Source organism: Ornithorhynchus anatinus, chromosome 4 (assembly GCF_004115215.2).
Source record: "Ornithorhynchus anatinus isolate Pmale09 chromosome 4, mOrnAna1.pri.v4, whole genome shotgun sequence".
Taxonomy (NCBI): Eukaryota; Metazoa; Chordata; class Mammalia; order Monotremata; family Ornithorhynchidae; genus Ornithorhynchus; species Ornithorhynchus anatinus.
This window is the reverse complement of record NC_041731.1, coordinates 22,766,547-22,787,236: the sequence shown is the minus strand read 5'-3', so window position 1 is coordinate 22,787,236 and position 20,690 is coordinate 22,766,547. Positions and strand designations below refer to the sequence as shown.

Genomic DNA, 20,690 nt, shown 5'->3' with positions numbered 1-20,690 from the left:
AGTGGACAGCCACCAAGGGTAAAGTCAATAGAAGACCACCTAGTTGTCTCTTTATTAGCAGTGGACCACCCTAAAAACTCAAACCAGTAAAAGGTTGAAAGATTCTCCCCATGAAAAGAGGACCACCATTAAGGCTAACACCAGTGGAGAACCACCAGACTCCCTCCACGAATGTTAGGCCAACACTAAGGCTAACAACAGTAGATGAACACTAACCCGTCCTCATGAGCCAAGGGCCACCGTTAGGGCTAACAACAGTAGAGAGTCAGTAGGCTGTCTCCATGAGCCAGCGTTCAAGTTATCGCCAGGAGAGGACCACTTGGATCTCTTGGTGAGAAGAGAACCCCCATTAGCCCCAGTAGATGACCACCAGGCTCTCTCCATGAATGGAGGGTCACCATGAAAGCTAACACCAGCTGCAGACCACCAGTTTCTCTCCATTAGCAGAGAACCATTGTTAAGGCCAACACCAGCAGCAGATGGTCAGTCTCCCTTCATGAGTGGAGGGCCACCATCAAGACTAACACCAGTAGAGGACCTCCAGGCTCTCTTCAGGAGCCGAGGGCCACCTTAAAGGCCCAAACCAGTAGAAAACCAGTAGACTCTCCCCATGAGCAAAGGGCCACCATTAAAGCTAACACCAGTAGAGGACCACCAGGCTCTGTCCATTAACGGTAGTAAATCCAAGGCCCCTGACTTTAGTAGTACTCAGCAAAAGGCAGAGCATCGAGTCCCTGAGCATTTCCCTACCCCCTACCTCACAGAATGCCCAAGGGAAGACCGCCTCTCACCTGCCTAAGCCCCTCAAAGCCCGCGTCCTATCTGAATTCTGAGCACGAGGCTCAAAGACGTGACACTCGACTCCGACCTTCACGACGTCTCTGGAGACAGACCAACTCTAGGCCCCAAGTAGCCTGAGGAAAGAGAAGGGGAGGAGTCAGAGCATTCATGAATTCCTTAGGATAGTCATTAAGGGTTCACTATGTGTCTGTACACACTATGTGTCACTCATGTACTCATCTATAAAAAAAACTATTATAAATTATTTATTCATATTAATGTTGGTCTTCCCCTCTAGACCGAGCCCATGGTTGGCATGAATGGGTCTGTTGTTATAGTGTACTCTCCCAGGCACACACAACAGTGTTTTGCACACAGTAAGCGCTCAATAAATACGACTGAATGAATGAGTTTACAGCCTGAGGGAGGAGCTTAAGGCCTAGAGGGAGAAGCTTTCAGTCTAGAGGGAAGGACTTACATCTTGAAAGAGAATTTTATGATCTAGAAGGAATGATGTGCAGCCTAGAGGATGGAATCTACAGTCCAGAGGGAGGAGTTCAAGGTCTAGAGGGAGGAGTTTAAGGTCTAGAGGGATGCGTTTACCATCTAGAGGGAGGAACTTACCATGCAGAAGAATGAGCTTACGTCTAGAAGGAGGAACTGAGGTCTAGAAGGAGGAACTTATGTCTAGAGGGAAGAGCTTACAGTCTAAAAGGAGTTCACAGTCTGGAAATCTGTGGAGAGGTATGAATCACTTCTCCTTGTCTTAAATAATATTTCCTGTATCAGAACGGTCCAGTAGTTGGGTACCCTCACATCCTCCTGGGGGAAATAGCCAACTTGGACAGACAGACGTGGCCTCTTCCACAGAAATGCCCCGGGAGCTGAGGGCCGCAAATGCCGATCGAGGCACCGTGAGCAACCCTCCCCAGACTGAGCCGTCAGCGATATCACAAAGTTCACCCTCAGAACGACTCATTCATTCATTCAATAGTATTTATTGAGCGCTTACTATGTGCAGAGCACTGTACTAAGCGCTTGGAATGTACAAATCGGTAACAACTCGGAAAAACACAATCAGTCCTGGGAAACAGCACACACAGACTCTGGTCACTTGCTGTTCCATCAGACTGGGAGGAGTGTAGATGTTTTATTAAGAATAATAATTCGAAGTGCGGTGCAAGCACTGTCCTAAGCACTAAGGTACCTACTACATATTCAGGCCCCACAGGAGGCTCACAGTCCAATTAGGAAAGAGAATAGGTGCTGAGCCCCCATTCACATACCTGTAATTTATGCACATAAACTGGGGGCAGGGAATGTGTCTGCTAATTCTGTTGTATTGTACTCTCCCAGGCACTTAATACAGGGCTGTGCACATAGTAATCGCTCCATAAAATTGAATGAATGCATGAATGAAAAGCCACCGGGAGGCCAATGATCCATCCTCCACTGGCAACGGAGCGGAGCGGAGTTGCTTATGGCCCCAGGTCTTGGACCTCACTCCCCCTTCGGGGAACCAGTGGTTCTCAGCCCTAAATCTCTATACTTTAAGCTGATTATGGTCAGGACACGTCTGCTAATTCTGCTAGATTGTACTCTCCCAAGCTTAGTACAGTACTCTGCACATAGGAAGCGCTCAATAAACACCACTGATTGATTGATAAATCCAGTCCCCAAAAGCTCCCAGAATCATTTTAGGGGTGTGTGGACCCCAGGCAGCCTCCGCTGGGTCGTACAGGCCCTCCAATTCTCCCATTCCCCCCTCAACCAGGTGAACCCCAGGCTTCTTTGTGAAGACGTAGAGGTCGTGGGTGACTAGCTCCCTACCCCATTGGGGGCTCACCAGAAGCAGCTCGCAGAGCAGGTGCTCCTCCGGCTCCTGTGGCACCAGGACCTTCTCTTCCAGCCCCTCTCCCTAGCCCCTATCCAATTTACACAGGCTTCCCCTGAATCTACTTCACACCTCTCCTCAACCTCCCGCCTTCGGGACTCTCGATATTTCCCTGTCATATTCCGAGCCTCGTATCCTTCTCCCCCTTCAGGGGTGGGAGCCTTGGCTCCTTCAAACTCCCGGCTGCCCGGCTCCAAACCCCCACGGATCCTCTCTGATCCTTCCTTGTGCCCGCTGTCCTTCAAGGGTCCATAACACAAGGTCTCCCTGTGTTCTGCACACAGGCACACAGCTCACACAGTTCGCAAACCTCTCCCCTTCATAATAGCTGAGGGTCTCCATCCCCACAAGCTGTCTCTTCTACTTCCTCCCCATTCCTTCTCTCTGAAGGGCTCAGCTAAGTCTTTACACTTCCATAGAGAAGCAGGCGTGGTCTAGGAGAAAGAACCTTGGCCTGGGCATCAGAAGACCTGGGTCCCAATCCTGGCTCTGCCACTTGTCTGCTGGGTGACCTTAGGCTAGCTGCTTCATGTCTCTGGTCCTCAGTTTCCTCATCTGTTAAATGGGGATTAAATCATATTACTTTCAAGAGTTTGCTTTGGTCCTAAACAGAGGGATTGTTTCATGCAAGTTCCACCAAAGACAAAAGGTCTTAAGCTAGAGCCATGTCTCTGTGAAAGGTCATCAATCATTCAGTGGCATTTATTGAGCCCTAACCGTGTGCAGAGCACTGTACTGAACACTTGGGAGAGTACAATATAACAGAGTTGGTAGAAACATTCCCTGCCTACAGTGAGTTTACGGTTTTGGTTCATGATAAAAGCCAATCACCAGTAAGACCTTAATTTGAAACCCCAGTTCAAAATCAAATAATCAGTGGCATTTATTAAGCACCTCTATGGACAGAGCAACATATTAGGCACTTGGGTGAGTACAAGAGAATTAGCACAAACATTCCCTTCCCATAATAATCTTACAGTCCTGAGGGAGAGCCAGACATTAATATGAAAAATTAAGTAATTTAGTATAATTTAAAGATATATACATAAATGCTGTTGGATTGGGGCAAACATCAGATGTCCAAAGGTCACAGATCCAAGCCCCAAAACTTCCCAGACTGGGACAAGATTGGAGACGTCATTTATCGGAGAGAGCTTGCAAAGAGATTCCTTCAGGATTTTGTGCCCTTGGCTCAGATGCCTCTAGACCCATCTTTCCGCGACTTGAAAAAGACTGTAGAGATTTAAGTCAAAACAGAACAAACTTCCCCTTGCTTCTAAGCAAAGTTCGTACTGTGTGGTAGGCAAGGTTGCCTGAGAAAAAACAAGGCAAATTTTCAGGCTCCTGTCTGTTGATTCCCAAGGCCCCATCTGTCTGGGGGTCACCTGCCCTGGGGCTCAGGGGTGGAATGGGGGTTTGGACCCACGCAACTGAGTGATAGACGATGGTGTCTGCTTACCTTCTCGCCTGGTCGGGCTCCCTCAGAAAAAGCAGTGGATTCCACTTGCTGAGTGCAATGCAAGTCATCTAGTGGGTAGAACCTCAGAATGGTGGCACCTGTGAGACAGGTCATCCATTTAACCCTCGCCTGGAAGCAGCAGGTCTGCCCTTCAAGACCCTCTCTGCACCCTGGCATGGGTTTAGTACCTCAATCCCCCTCCTGAATACTCTTTTTTTGAGTTTATCTTAGAAGGTCTTTCTCATTCAGTTGTATTTACTGAGCGCTTACTTTCATTCATGCATTCATTCACTCAGTCACATTCATTGAGCACTTACTGTGTGTAGAACACTGTACTATGGACTTGGGAGAGCACAGTATCAATAGATATGTTCCCCACCCATAATGAATTTACAGTCTAGCTTCTAACCAGAAGCCCCCAACTGAAGAGATTCTTCACAATTTCACCGCAGCCTGGTTTCCCCAGCCAATTCCCACAGCCATGTGGGACTGGGAAGGGGGCCTGGAGGGAATGGGACACCAGGGGGAATGGGAGACCAGGCCCCATCCCCCGTGGAGATCACTAGGATAAATAATAATAATGATGATAGTATTTGTTAAGCTTACTATATGCCAGGCACTGTACTAAGCGCTGGGGTGGATACAAAGCTTTTCGGGTTGGACACAGTCCTTGTCTTACGTTGGGCTCACGGTCTCCACCCCCATTTTACAGATGAGGTAACTGAGGCCCAGAGAAGTGAAGTGACTTGCCCAAAGTCACACAGCAGGCAAGTGGCAGAGCTAGGATTAGAACCCATGACCCTCTGCCTCCAAGGTCCATGCTCTATTGTCTCCAGATCCTCTCCAGAAATGAAACCTGCTGGGAAAAGAAATTCAGAAGCCTGGTTCGGCCCCACTGGCGCTTAGAGGCCCGATTCAGTCCCCCCTGGGCTCTTTGCCCAAGGTCACACAGCAGACAAGTCAGGGATTGTGGCCGACCTGATTATTCCCTCTGCACTCAGGACAGCGCTTGGCTCATAATAAGCATTTCAATAGCGCAGTGATCTATTATGACTCAATGTAGGAAAGGTTACCACGCTGTCATAGAGGAGACACAAAAGCTTCAACAAAAGGAGGAGCAGAAGTGAGGAGCGAGAGATGGCCAGTGAAAAAGTGAGCATTCAGAGTAGACTATCATATTTCACCAAGCTTTATATCAGTATATACCTTTGTGCGGGAGTTAGGACAACATACTCTAATGCTAATAGAGCTACTGGGAATTCTGCAATTTAGGGTGTTGGGAATTAATCAGAAAAGGCTTCCTGGAGGAGAAGGGGTTTCAGGAGGCTTTGCGGTTGGGAGGAGATGTGGTAATGATAATAATAACAATCACAGTGGTATTTGTAAAGTGCTTACTATGTGTCAATCAATGTAATAATAATAATTATGGCATTTGTTAAGTGCTTACCAAGTGCCAAGCACTGTACTAAGCACTGCTGGGGCACATACAAGATAAATCCCACATGAGGGATATAAAATAGACCAGACTGTAAGCCCGTCGATTAGACTGTAAGCCCGTCAAAGGGCAGGGACTGTCTTTATCTGTTACCGATTTGGCCATTCCAAGCGCTTAGTACAGTGCTCTGCACATAGTAAGCGCTCAATAAATACTACTGAATGAATCAATGAATGAAAGATAGGTCCCCATTTTACAGTTGAAGAAACTGAGACCCAGAGAAGTCAAGTGACCTGCCCATGATCACATAGCCGGTATGTGGAGGAGAAGCGATTAGAAATAACCATGGAATTAGTTAAGCGCCTATTTCTATTCACATCTGTCTCCCCCTCTCGATTGGGAGGCTCCATGTGGACAGGGAATAATAATGTTGGTATTTGTTAAGCGCTATGTGCCGAGCACTGTTCTAAGTGCTGGGGTAGATACAGGGTCATCAGGTTGTCCCACGTGAGGCTCACAGTTAATCCCCATTTTACAGATGAGGTAACTGAGGCACAGAGAGGTTAAGTGACTTGCCCACAGTCACACAGCTGCCAAGTGGCAGAGCCAGGATTCAAACCCATGACCTCTGACTCCGAAGCCCAGGCTCTTTGTGTCTGTTTTTCTATTGTTCTCTCCCAAGCACTTAGCACAGTGCTCTGCACACAGTAAGTGCTCAGTAAACACAATCTGAGAAGTAGCCTGGCTCTGTGGAAAGAACACGGGCTTGGGAGTCAGAGGTCTTGGGTTCTGATCCCGGGTCCGCTACTTATCAGCTGTGTGATTGGGCATGTCACTTAAGCTCTCTGGGCCTCAGTTACCTCATCTGTAAAAGGGGGACTGAGACTGTGAGGCCCACATGGGACAACCTTATTATCTTGTATCTACCCCAGCTCTTAGAACAGTGCTGGGCACACAGTAAGTGCTTAACTAATACCATCATCACTTTTATTATCATTAATTGAATAAATCAATTAGAACCCATGTCCTCTGACTCCCAGTCCAGGGCACTTTCCACCAGGCAACTCTGCTTACCGATCCTCTTTAGGTAGGAGGTCACAATGGAAGGCAACGGGAATCAGCTTGGCCAATTGGAAAAGGCTTGGGAGTCAGAGGACCTGGGTTCTAATCCCAGAACTGCCACTTCCCTGCTGTGTGACCTCAGTGAACTTCCCTGGGCCTCATTTTCCTCATCTGCAAAAGGAGGATTCAATCCCTGTTCTCCTTCCCCCTTAGACTGTGAGCCCCTTGTGGGACAGGGACTGGGCCCCGAACTGATGATCTTGTATCTATCCCAGTGCTTACTACAGTACTGGGCACATAGTAAGTGCTTAAAGAACAGCCCAGTTATCGTCACTGAATTGGAGATGAAACATTTGTGAGCACTCCTAGACTTGTAAGCTCCTTGTGGGCAGGGAATGTAGGGTGCTCTGCACACAGTAATCCCCATTTCACAGAAAAGGTAACTGAGGCAAAGAGTGAAGTGACCTGTTTTAAAAAAAAAAACCCAACAAACAGGTGGCAAGGGAAATGAGAACAGCACCTACACTGATCAATCTCCCGCAGAATGGGCAAATCAGACTTCCAGGATAATATTAATTGTTAGAGTTGATAGACACGATCCCTGCCCTCAGTGAGCTTACAGTCTTCCTCTTCCCCTGCTGTCTTCTCCCTCTCCCCCTTCACAGCCTCCCTTTTCCCCCTCCCACTTTTCCCATCCGTTTATCTTCTTCTCCCCCTCTCTGCCTCCCTGTCCCTCTGTCTCCCCCTCTTCTCTCAGCAAGGAAAGAGCTAAAGAGCAGACATTTGGAGATGACACCTTAAGGTGAGAGAATACATCAGTCAATCCATCAGTGGTATTTATTCAGTGCATACTACCTGCAGAGCACTGTACTAAGTGCTTGGGAGAGCATAAAACAATAGAGTTACTATCCTGCTTCGTATCTAGTAAATGCTTAAACTCCCGGAGACAACTGAGAGGAAATGCTGGTGGGTTTTTCAGGCTCATTTCAAGCAACGAGAGTCCACCGTGACTCTTGTTTTGCGGTTTCAGCATAAACAGGCTGGGAGCACCGTTGCTTCCTTCAAAGAGCTGGACCCTTATGATGTGTGTGTGACATTATCTGCTGAGGAAAATAAAGGGCCACACATGACTTCTGGGATAAAGTTGATACTGTCTCAACCTTAATCGGCTTTCTTTCAGAAAGCTGAAAGTTTGCCTGGGAGCTAAAGCCAAAGAATGTTTTCAAGGTCTTTGAGTCTTAATTCAGGGGCAGAGGGCGGTGGGGGAGGTGGTACACGTGAGCTTGTGACTCAAGCCAAGTGAGCTGAAAGGGAAACAGAAAAGTGGCGAAAGCAGAATGAATGGTTTCTGGTCATACACATGGAGACTGATCAGGAAACGGGGCAGGGAGACCCCACAACTCCTTTTTTGTGGTATTTCTTAAGCAGCTATGTGCCAGGCACCGTACTAAGCACTGGGATACATAAAAGCTGATAGGGTTAGATAAAGGTCCTGTCTCATACGGGGCTCACAGTCTTAATCCCCATTTCACAAAACAGGTAACTGAGGAACAGAGGAGTGATGTGATTTGCTCAGGATCATACAGCAGACAAGTGGCAAAACTGAGATTAGAACCCAGAACCTCTGACTTCCAGGGCCAGGTTCTTTCCACTAGGCCAAGCTGCTTCTCTGCATTTTTTTTTAACTACCCCAGAGCTTAATAGAGTGCTTAGCATATAGCAAGTGCTTAAATACTATAGTTTAGTACAGTGCTCTGCACAGATACTTAATAAAGAGCACTTATCAATTAATCGAGTAATCTGGCATTCCGGCTGGGATCCTTTTTCGCTAGTGACCTCACTGCTTGAAGGCATTTAATATATTAACAGCACGGCCTAGCACAAAGAGCCAAGACCTAACAACCACAATTAAAAGAGTTAAAATTAAAAATTTTTTTAAAAACCCACCAAGTGGCAAGAGAAATGAGAGCAGCACCTACTCTGACCAATCTCCCACAGAACGGCCCAATCAGACTTCCTGGATAATAGTAATAATAACTGTGGTATTTGTTAGGCGCTTATTATGTGCAAGGCACTGTACCAACCGCTGGGATAGATACAAGATAAACAGGTTGGACACAGTCCCCGTCCCACAGTGAGCTCACAGTCTTAATCCCCAATTTACATATGAGGAAACCGAGGCACAGAGATCGATGGAGAAGGGAGAGTCGGAGGTGTTGGAAGATCCATGCTGGGTCACTAGGGGAGAATCAGGGATGGGGAGGGAAGACACAGGGAGGTTGGATGGTCCCACAGGAGACAAGTGCCGGAGTCGGGGTGAGAACCCGGGCCCGTGCTTTTTCCATTAGGCCACACTGCTTCTCAGTTACTCCTTATGGTTTGGGGTTACTGATCAAGGTTTTGCTGGGACAGAAGACCAACAACCAGTCCCCCCACCCCCACCAAGAGTGGAAAGCCCCTGGTCGAACAGAGTTAGTCAGTCACTTCTATTCATTGAGCTCTTACTGTGTGCAGAGCACTGTACTAGCACTTGGGAGAGTGCTTAACAATATAACAAACGCATTCCCTGACCACAGTGAGCTTACAGTCTAGAGGGGGAGACAGATATTAATATACATAGTACATTACAGACAGGGACATAAGTGCTGTGGGGCTGGGAAGGGGGATGAATATGGGGATCAAGCCAGGGTGATGCAAAAGGAAGGTGAAGATAAGGAAAAGAGGGCTTAGTCAAGGAAGGGCTCTTGGAGATGTGCCTTCAAGAAGACTTTGAAGAGGGGAAGAGAAACTGTCTGTCAGATATGAGGTGGTAAGGTGTTCCAGGGCAGAGGCAGGATCTGGGCAAGAGGTTGGTGGTAAGATAGACAGGAATCAAGGTAGAGTGAGAAGGTAAGCATTAGAGAAGCGAAGTGTGCGGGCTGGGCTGGAGTATGAGAGCGGTGAGGTGAGGTAGGAGGAGGCAAGGGGATTGAGGGCTTTCAAGCCAATGTTAGCTTGGCCCTGAGAAGGTCAACCTCGTTCAGCTTTTCCCGGCAGGCCGACGGCCAACAGAAGATCCTCCCCTCTCCCCGCCAACTCTGACACGTGGCTCCTCCTTCCCCTCTCCCTCCTCCTCCTCGGATCACCCCTCCGATTCCCACGGAACAGCTCAGCTTGAGGAAAAGAGATTCTATAGGGTTATGAAAAACCCCGAGACCTTCTAATAATTCCCAGGCTCCCATATCTCTTGGAAACAGGGCAAGCAGCAGCTGGGTGCAATCCCCCCAAGAGAAACTGATAGACGGTTATGGACAGATCATCATCCACCCAGCTAATGATTTATGCCAGCTAACTTCCCATTGAACTGCACTTAGCAGGTCACTGGGTAATTTGATTCTGCTGGTTCAGATGCTCCTGCTGAGAGTAGGGGTGGGGAAACTTCAGACTTCTAAAGTCATACAAGGCCCCGACTCTGTCCAGTACAAGTCATGACCATCAGGAAAAGCCCTTCGGCATCAGGTTCACAGGGCAGGTTACCGGGTGATGATGCGTAGACTGTTCACATGAATTAATCAGGGCTATAAATGATGAACTCCACCTCGGGACTCCAGCATCTCACCATTTCCTCAGGTTTTAACCAAGCGAACCATCGATTGCATTTATTGAGCTCTTACTGTGTGCAGAGCACTGGACGAAGCACTCGGGAATGGACAACAGAAGGGAGGTTGTAGACATGTTCCCTACCCACAGCAAGCTTACAATCAATGACTTTATTGAGTGCTTACTGGGTGGTGAGCCCTTTACTGAGTTCTTGGGAAAGGACAATACAACAGAGTTGGTAGACATGTTCCCTGTCCCCACGGAGCTTACTCCTATGTTTGTAGAGGAAAACAGGATGAGTTGGAAGTTCTCTTCACGGAAAAGTAAGGGTCTCATATGCTACCTTTTTAACTGCTCCTCTTTTAAAAATGGTATTTGATAAGCCCTTTCCTCTGTGCTAGGCACAGGTCTAAGCGCTGGGGCAGACATGAGTTGATCAGGTCAGACACAGTCCATGTCCACGTGGGACTCACAGTCTTAATCTCCATTTTAAACTCGTTGAGGGAAGGGAATATGCACCTGGATTAACTTGTATCTACCACAGCTTTTAATACTGTGGTTGTAATGGTGTTTGTTAAGCGCTTACTATGTGCCTGGAACTGTTCTAAGCGCTGAGGTAGATAGGAGCTAATCAGGTCGTACACAGTCCATGTCCCACATGGGGCGCACAGTCTTTATCCCCATTTTACAGATGAGGTACAGAGAAGTGAAGTGACTACCCGAGGTCACAAAGCGCACACAAATGGCGAAGAGGAAACTAGAACCTAGGTCCTTCTGACTCCTAGGCCGGGCTCTATCCACTATGCCACACTGCTTAACACACAACATATACCATAATATTAATAACACTGATATGGCTTCAACTACCACATCAATATAAATGACTCTCAAATTCATCTCTCCAACAGTCTGCCATGTGAGAATGAGAAAAGATTTTCCTTTCTGGACAGTGTCATCAATTACGCTTAAATTCTACTATCTCCCCTCTCTGTAATCTATATTAATTTCTGTCTCCCCCTCTAGACTGTAAACTCGTTGTGAGCATTGAATACGTCTCCCAACTTGGTAGTACTGGACTCTGCCAAGCGCTTGGTACAGTGTTCAGAATACGCTAAGTGCTCAATAAATACCACTAACTGACTAATGAGCTTATCATTACTATAAAACACTTACCACAATTCCACAAAGATTTAGATAGACTCCCTACGGCATCCATAAATACCTGCATCCAAAGAAGTTACTATAATAGAGAGATTTTGCCATTCAGACTCGGAAAAAAAAGAAGTCATCGGAAGTCAAGGTATTAGCCCCACGTGAGACAGGGACTGCGTCCAACTCGATTTACTTGTGTCCACCACAGCTCTTGGTACAGTATAGTTATATACACATAGTAAGTGCTTAAATAAATGACATTATTGTTAATAATAGCAATAGCAAAAAGATGACGATGGTAATTTAATATTCATTCCACCTCCTCATCTGTCGGTTGCATGCGTGACAGGAACTGAGTCTGACTTGATAATCTTGAATCTACCCGGTGTTTTGGACGTGCTTGGCATGTAGTGGGCACTTAACAAATGCCACCAGTAATTATTATTACGCAGCAGAGCTTGGGAGCCAGCAGGTTCCTCACCAGATTTCTGTCCTCTCCCTCCTCCCGCTGCTTATTAACTAGAGGAGGGTGGTTTGGCTCGGCCGGCCGGACTTTACTCAAGAGGCCACATGGGAGATTAATCAGTGGGGTTTATTTTATGCAGACCACTTTACCAAGCACTTGGGAGAGTTCAGCACAGCTAGCAGAAATTATCCCTGCCTTCAAGTGTCTTATATTCTACTGGGAGAGGTGGGCACTGCGTGTGTGCCCACCCAGGAGAACTACCTGTCCAAAGGGGTATAGTTATATATGCAGCAAGGCTCAGTGGAAACAGCCTGGGCTTGAGAGTCAGAGGTCATAGGTTCTAATCCCAGCTCCGCCACTTGTTAGGTGACTTTGGGCAACTTACTTCATTTCTGTGTACCTCAGTTACCTTCTCAGTAAAGTGGGGATTAAGACTTTGAGCCCCACATGGGACAATCTGAATACCTTCTATCTACCCCTTTGCTTAGACTAGTGCTCAGCACATACTAAACACTTAAATGCCCTCATTATTATTATATTTTGAGTTGTCTAGGGGTGCTTGTATATGCCCACCTATAGTCCTTGTGCTGTGCATGTGTCTCTGCCACCTTGCCCCCTCCTACCTCACCTTCTATAACCCTGTCCACGCACTCCCCTCCTCTCATGCTAACCTTCTCACTGTACCTCCATCTCACCCCTGACCCCTAGCCCGTGTCCCGGCACGCCTGCCCTCCTCACATCCAACACACAATTACTCTAACCCCTTCAAACCCTTATGGATAACACATCTCCTCCAAGAGTCCTGTCCAGACTAAGCCCTTCCTTTCCTCATCCATCATTGGCAAGGGCCTGGGTGTCGGGTGGTCATGGGTTCTAATCATGACCACCCCTTCTCTGCTGTGTGACCTCGGGCAAGTCATTTGCCTTCTTGTGTCTTAGTTTCCTCATCTGTAAGAGATTCCAGCTCCCTTACCCTGTCTGGGTGAGCGTGAAGGAATGAGAGCGGGATGGGGGGAGAAGAGGGAAGAGAGTGCTAGGGTGTCAATTTACAAGTTAAAAGCTGGTGACATCAGGCCTGCTTTGATTACATAGGTGGTATCCCCACATTATAACCCTTCTGGGGAGTAGGGCCAGCTGCCAGTGGATTAAGTGACTCAGGAGTAACCAAGAACGTATACATTTTATTCCGTACAGATCCATTTGGGCTGTCAGAGCCCAAGCCGCCAAGGGCACAGAGAGAGAAAGAGGAGAGAAAGGGACCAGACCGTGCCATTTCTGTTGGTAGGATGGGGGGAAACCACTTTGCATCTTCCCACTCTAGCATGTGCCGCTAGTCCTCTCCCCTTATTCTGCTCATCCAGGAGAGATGGAGGACCTAAGGTAGTCACACATGCATACACATAGACAGGCACACCCCTGACTACTCCTGTCCCTGTATCCCCCTCCCCCAGGAGCACCTCCCTCGGGTGGTAGAGGGAGTCTGTACTTTTGAAGCCAGAGCTGGGCAGATAGCTACCAACAGAAGGGCCCGGGCAGGAGGAAGTCACACTGGCTATAGAATTAAGGGCCCCTGGGCGACTTCACACCCACTCTCAGGTCCTTCCAAGGAGCACCTGCCCAGAACTCTAGACCCCTGTTTCCATAACCCTCTACCCGTCCAAAGAGGGGCAGCCCCTCTTACCCTGCTCTGGTCCCCGTGCCCAACCCCATCTGCTCCCCCACTCCGCAGCTGGACTGTCCCCTGCAGGCTCACATACATACACAGAGAGAAAGACGGAGAGAAAGAGCTCTCCCAGAGAGAGATAGGAAGAAACAAGACAGAGCAGCTGCCACTCACCCACCCTGCAGGGGAGACCCTGGCTGGCTTTATCACTCCAAGGCAGGACACCTCAGGCAGTCAGGGTTTCCCCTGGCAGACTCTTAGCCCCTGCCAAACCTTTCCCAACACACACACTCTCCCCCGACCCAATTCCCCAGGGTCTTACCTCTGCGCAGGATTGCTTTCAGGGGGCAGAAAGAAGCTGGGCTTCTGCCTTTTCTCCTCAGGCAGCCGAGGCCCTAAATACTTGCCCAGTTCCAGGCTGGTCCTTCACCCCCACCCCTTCTCCCCTCTCCACCCAAAGAGCCTGAATGAGGCACCTGACCCCAAGTTTGGCCTGACATGAGGCAGAACCCACCTCATTAAGCACCCTCTTGGGCAAATTGGGTGTAGGATACACAGCCCACTGTCCCTGGGAGCTTCAATCTAAGACAGTCAGTTGATCGTATTTGAGCTGTATGTGCGGAGAATGGTACTAAGCCTTTGGGAGAGTACAACAGAACAATACAACCACTGCAAACCCTGCCTCCAGTAAGCTTACTGTCTAGAGGGGGAAGCATCAGCTTTGGAACACCACGGTATAAGTGCTTCAGAAAGTTCAACGCTGCATAGCACGCATGGGCCCCGCTCTCAAGACCTTTACAGTCTACATGAAGGACATTAAAATTGAGGTGCACACAGGTAGAATGGCACATACAACGTCAGTATATTAAGTTGTGCACCCTGAACCCAAGGTAAGCTTGAATCAGCAGTATGAGTCGAAAAAGAAGTAAATTAGTACGTAGAGTGAAGGGTGGCAATATTGCATATTATGACAGGAGTAGTGTTTATCAAATGCTATTTGACAGAGCACGGTATTAAGAGCAGGATGGGGTGCGACGTCTCGAGTGCTAAAGACAACCGTTTCACTCAATCATATTTATCCAACCCTTACTACCAGGCAGATTCCCTGCCTACTATGAGCTTACAGTCTAGCGGGGGAGACAGATAATTAACATAAATAAATTTCATCCACCTAAGTCAGTGCCAAGACGAGTCGGGGGTGTAATCATCTGAAAATATTCTGCAGACCAGGTTACAACTCGAGGAGAGATTTGCACGTTGTAACTCGGTCTCCCAGGCTCTCAGTAGAGACTCCGCATCTACTAAGTACTCAATGACTACTGTTGGTGACTCAGCTTCTGCTGCTACAACGGCGGCGCTCGTGTTGGCGGTGCTCTGGGTCCGACCGGCATATTTTTTGAGCGCAGGGCACTGTAGACTTGGGAAAGTCTAACAGAACAGACACGTTCCCTGCCCACAACCAGCTTACAGTCTACTCCACATAGGTACAGCCACTGTACCCCAATGCATTGCTGGGCTTTTGGGGGGAGGGAATGGAGTCCCACGGGGGAGAAGGGGCAGCACGTTTCTTGGGGTACAGGTTTTGGGAAGTCCAAAAAAAGTCTCCAGATGGCGAGCTGAGATTGACACAATCCTGCCCTCGAGGGGCACATGACAGTACCACCACCCCACCCCTTCCCCATCGGCGGGTCTCGGTTCCTGCCCCTGGGGGCTCACAGTCTGATGCTCTGATACAGATGCTGCCAGGACCGATCCTCGGCACTGAATCCACTGAGGAGGGTGGAGGTTTCCAGGGGATGGGGGCTGGGTTCGCACCCCCCCCTTGTTGATGATGGGGGGCTGGGAGGGCAGCAGCCCAAGCCTTGCAGAAGCAGCCCCTCATGTCCTACCACATTCGCGGCGCAGAGTCCCAGGTTGAGTTGGTGATCTTGAACAAAGACCAGTGGTCTTGGTGACTAAGGTTGAGTGGGAAATAATAGCTAACTGGGAGCTGGCAAGAGCACACAAGGAGGGCACCATGACAGAGACACATACACAAACACACAGAGATCGTGAGCATGCACCCCACGGTTTTTGCCCCATCCCTCTCCCCCTCCACCAAGACCCTCATCTCTGGATCCAGAGCACCAGTTATCTCCCCTGAAGACAGACCTCATAGCATCACAACCCCTCAACTTCCTCCACTCCAGAGACACTTGCTTGGACCAGACACTTTTCTTCCTGGGTCCCAGACTCATCTCCAAGTCAGGAAAAACAAAACCTGTGTAGCTCGTAGCATGTCCTGCCCCTCTAGGCCAGGAGTATTGGAACCAAATCAGAGCCCGGGCCACAAACATTGTCACACACACGTTGTCCAACTTTCTACCTACCCCAACACTTCCAACAGTGCTTGACACATAGTAAGCACTTCACCAATACCATCATCACCACACCAGCATTATCGACAAGTCATTGTTATCAAACACATTCCCCAGACCACCCTCAGCCCTCTCCACAGCCCACACATCAATAATGCAGTTGACACTGATTACCCAGCCCTGGCCATCCCCTCGCCGCACCCCCATCACAAGCACACATGAGCACGCGCACATGCACGCACACACAACTCCAGCTTTTTACACCACCTTCTGGATCAATTGATACAGTAGATATCAGTTAACCCAACACTAGATTATCAACCCAAATCACTGTTATAAACACACACATGATCAAAATTATGTCCAACTCAATTTGCTTATATCCATTCCAGTCCTTAGTACAGTACCTGGCACATAATAAGCACTTAAATTCCACAACTATTAAAACTCCTAAGCACTTGTGTGAGTATACTATAACTTCCAACTGCAGCCCTCTCCCCCACCTCCAGGGTGTCACCATCACCCTTTCAGTCAGTTATCCCCACCACTCCACTTCAAATCCTTGAGCCCAGCCCATTCCTGACCCCCCTCAAAAACCAAAGTCTCCAAGTATCCCAACCTTAAGCACCCAAGTCATTTCTGAGTCATCCACATAAAAACAACTCCCCCGACAAGCCTCCCCGTCCCCACTCTCGTCAGCCTAGTCTAGTCCAGCCTTAAATTGCCCGCTAAATCAATCAACCCAAATCCCTTCAGAGCCATCAGAAACCAACTCATCTCCCCCACACACCTCAGCACTGCCAATCCAATAGGCATCAACTATCAGAGCTAAACAAAAAGATAACCAAGGGGGCATTAAAGACCCTGCTTACCAAACCTCCAGAGAGGCATACTCCATCTCCTCTCCACAGCCTATAGGAAGTAGTGTCCACGGGCCCTGCATGGGGTATGGAGAAGTCCAAAGCTTCAGGGGTTTTCAAGGGACAGTGCCACTTGTCCCATTGAAGCGTACCTAGTGGAGAGATTGGGTTTGTGGGGGTGTAGGGTCAGGGAAAGAAAAGGCCGAGGTTAAGAAGGATTGCAGCTGCCATTGTTAAAAGGATCTGGAAAAACATCCTTAACTATAGACTCCTGCAACCCATTCACAGACTCCTGGAGGAGTGGGTCTGATTCTGATCCAGTGCTTCCCCAGTACTTAATGAAGGGCTTTGCAACCAGGAGGATATTCGATATAGGAATTGAGCAGCATGACATAGCTGATAAAAGATAGGTCTGGGGAACAGGGACCATGTCAACCTAATTAGCGTGTATCCACTGCAGGGCTTAGTCCAGTGCCTGGCACCTACTAAGCACTTGAAGACCCCAACTATTACTACTAAGCATGTGGGTGAGTACAGTCTCACTCCCAACTGCAGCCTCCTCCCTCACCACCATTTCAATCAATTATCCCAGACTTGAGTTTCCCCTCCACAACCCTCAAATTCAAACCCTTGAGCCCAGCCCATTCCTCAACCCCTTCAGTCACCCAAATAGTCACCAAGTCACAGCCGAACAGAAATTAAGCTAATCAAGGGGACATCCGCAGACCCTGCACACCAAACCCCCAGAGGGGCATATTCCATCTCCTCTCCACAACCTACAGGAAGTAGCACCCGTGGGAGAGGACCAGAAACCTCTAGAGTTTTAAAAGGGCAGTGCCACTTGCCCCTTTGAAAGGCACCCAGGTGAGAAACCGGGTTTCTGAGGGTGGGGCTGGAGCATCAGGGAAGGAAAAAGCAGGTCACGTTGGAGAAGCACCATGGCTTAGTACCAACATCACGGGCTTGGGGGTCAGAGGTCATGGGTTCTAATCTCCCCTCTGCCACTTCTCAGCTGTGTGACTTTGGGAAAGTCACAGCTTCCCTGGGCCTCAGTTCCCCCATCTGTAAAACGGAGATGCATCATGTGAGCCCCACGTGGCACAACCTGATTATCTTGTATCTACCCCAAGTCTTAGAACAGTGCTTGGCACTTAATAAGTGCTTAACAAAAACTATTATCATCATTAAGAAGGATTTGCAGCTGCCCCTCCAGCACTCAGAACAGTGCTTGGCCCATATTAAAAACAAATACTATATTATTATTATTATTATTAAAAGGATCTGGAAAAACATCCTTCATTATAGACCCCTGCAACCCACTGACATACTCCTTGAGGATTGGGTATAGTTCTCATCCAGTGATATCCCAGTGCTTAGTACAGTGCTTTGCACCCAGGAAGATATTCAACAACTAACAATTGAGCAGCATGATGGAGGGGCTAGAGCACAGGCCTGGGAGTCACAAGATCATGGATTCTAATCTCCAGTCCACCACTTCTCTGCTGTTCGACCTTGGGCAAGTCACTTCACTTCTCTGGGCCTCAGTTACCTGATTTGGTAAATGGGAATTGAGACTGTGAGTCCCTCATGGGACAGGGATTGGGTCCAACCCAATTTGCTTGTATCCACTCCAGTGCTCAGTATAGTGCCTGGCACATAGTAAGCACTTAAATACCACAACTATTATTTGTAAGTACTTGGGTGAGTACAGTCTAACTCCAACCTACAGGCCCCTCCTCAGCCACCAAGGTGTCGCCACCCCTATATCAATTATCCCAGACTTGGGTCCCTCCTCTGCACCTCTCAACTTTACACCCTGGACTCCAGCCCATTCCTCCACCTCAGTCACCATAATCAATAAAATCACCACTGAAGAGAAAATAAGCAAATCAAGGGAGCATCCACAGAACCTACTCACCAAACCCCTCGAGAGGCCTACTTCAGCTCTCACCACACTCTACAGAAAGGAGCACCCATCGGCTCTACGTAAGATAAAATGAGGCCCACACAACCTCTGGAGCTTAAAGGACCAGTGTCACCATGGAAGAGCACCTATTGGAGAGACTGGGTTTCTGGCAGTGGGGCTATAGGAAGGAAGAGGCAGAAGGCTATTAAGGACAAGGGGTTTTACAGCTGCCCATCATTAAAAGGATCTGGAAAAACAGCCTTAATTATACACACCTGCAGGATGGGGTGTAATTCTCATCCAAGGCTTTCCCAGAGCTTAGGATAGTGGTCTGCTTTAGGGAAGGATATTCACTAAATAAGAATTGAGGAGCATGATGTTGTGGATGGAGCAAGGGTGTCAGAAGGTTCCTGCTCCACCACTTGTCTGCTGTTTGACCTTGGGAAAGTCACTTCACCTCTCTGGGCCGCAGTTACCTCTTCTGTAAAAAGGGGATCAGTACTGTGAGCCCCATGTGGGACAGGGACTGTGTGGAACCCGATTCACTTGCACCCACCCCAGTGCTTAGTACAGTGCCTGCCATTATTAAGAATGAATGAATCAATCAGTGAACTCAAGCTCTTCCCAGAGGCCTCCCCAGGCCCCAGTGTCCCCCCTACTCTGTCTCTCCTTTTTGTTTTTTGTTTCCTTTTTAATGGTATTTGTTTAGCACTTTCTATGTGCCACAGTGACACCCAGGCCCTTTCCACTAGGCCATGCTGCTTCTCTCCTTTCTGCTTCTGTCCCGGGAAAGGACTGTGGGGTAAGAAGTAGGTAGAAGAAGCCAACTTTGGTAGTGAGAGGACCACGTTCTGCCCGCCTTGAGCGGCTCTCCGCCAGCTGAGGAATTTGAACTGAATGGGGCCAGAGTTTACAGAGTGGATGGATCTAAGGTGGAGTTCAGCCTCACAATGGTGGGTCTTCTACTTCCAAACACCCAAAGGCATCAATCACTCTATCATATTTATTGTAAGTAAGCATACGGTGTGCAGAGCGCTATACTACACGCTTGGGAGAGGGCAATATAACATTTCTAACAGATACAATCCCTGCCCACACCGAGCTTACATTCTAGAGGGGGAGAAACACATTAATATAAACAAATAAATTGCAGATACGGACATAAGTACGGTGGGGCTGGGAGGGAGGATGAATAAACAGAGCAAGTCAGAGTGAGGCAGAAGGGAGTGGGAGAAGAGAAAAGGAGGACTTAGTCAGAAAAGGCCTCTTAAAGGAGGTGTGCCTTTAATAAGGCTTTGAAGCTGGGGAGTGTAATTTTCTGTGGATATGAAGTGGGAGGGGATTCCAGGCCAGAAGCAGGATGTGGGCGAAAGGTCGTCGGCAAGATAGATGACATCGGGGTACAGTGCGTATGTTGGCATTAGAGGAACGAAGGACGCAGGTTGGTTTGTATGACTGTGGGCAAGTCACTTAACTTCTCTGTGCCTCAGTTCCCTCATCTGTAAAATGGGGATTAAGACTGTGAGCCCCACGTGGGACAAGCTGATTCCCCTCTGTCTATCCCAGTGCTTAGAACAGTGCTCGGCACATAGTAAGCGCTTAACAAATACCAACATTATTATTATTATTAGGAAAGCAGAGAGGTGAGGGAGGAGGGTGCGAGGGGATTGAGCGATTTGAAACCAATGGAGAGGAGTTTTTGTTTGATGCGGAGGTGAACGGGCATCCACTGGAGGTTCTAAGGAGCTGGGTGATACGTCCTGAATGGTCTGTAGAGAAATGGTCAGGGCAGCAGAGTGAAATATGGACTGGAGTGGGGGAGAGACGGGAGGCAGGGAGGTCAGCGAGGAGGCTGATGCTGCAATCAAGGCGGGATAGGATGAGTGCTTGGATTAATAGGGTAGCAGAGATGATGCAGAGTGGAGGGCGGAAAGGGGAAAAAGGGCTTCCTTCAGTCTTTCAAGTGGCAGGGAATGTGTCTGTTAATTCTGTTACATTGACCTCTTCCAAGTGCTCAGTACAGTGCTCTACACAGAGCAAGCCCTCCATAAAGACCACCGATTGATTTCAAGCCACT

General features: G+C 48.4%; 1 protein-coding gene across 3 annotated transcripts in view; it reads right to left on the bottom strand.

The window, feature by feature from the left end:
• Nucleotides 1-19,033, bottom strand: part of LOC114805410 (probable N-acetyltransferase CML1) — a 33,348-nt gene extending 14,315 nt beyond the window's left edge. Inside the window, exons 1-3 of one of the 3 annotated variants that reach the window (XM_029063751.2) lie at nt 18,626-19,033; nt 16,720-16,859; nt 4,134-4,231 (exon numbers count right to left, since the gene is read on the bottom strand). In XM_029063751.2, coding sequence (XP_028919584.1) covers nt 4,134-4,231; nt 16,720-16,738 — 117 coding nt within the window. In that variant the 5' untranslated portion in view covers nt 16,739-16,859; nt 18,626-19,033. Of the gene's footprint in view, nt 1-4,133; nt 4,421-16,719; nt 17,506-18,625 lie in introns of those variants that run through there. The other 2 variants (XM_029063752.2, XM_029063750.2) reach the window with 2 other exon arrangements.
• Nucleotides 19,034-20,690: the final 1,657 nt, after the last annotated feature.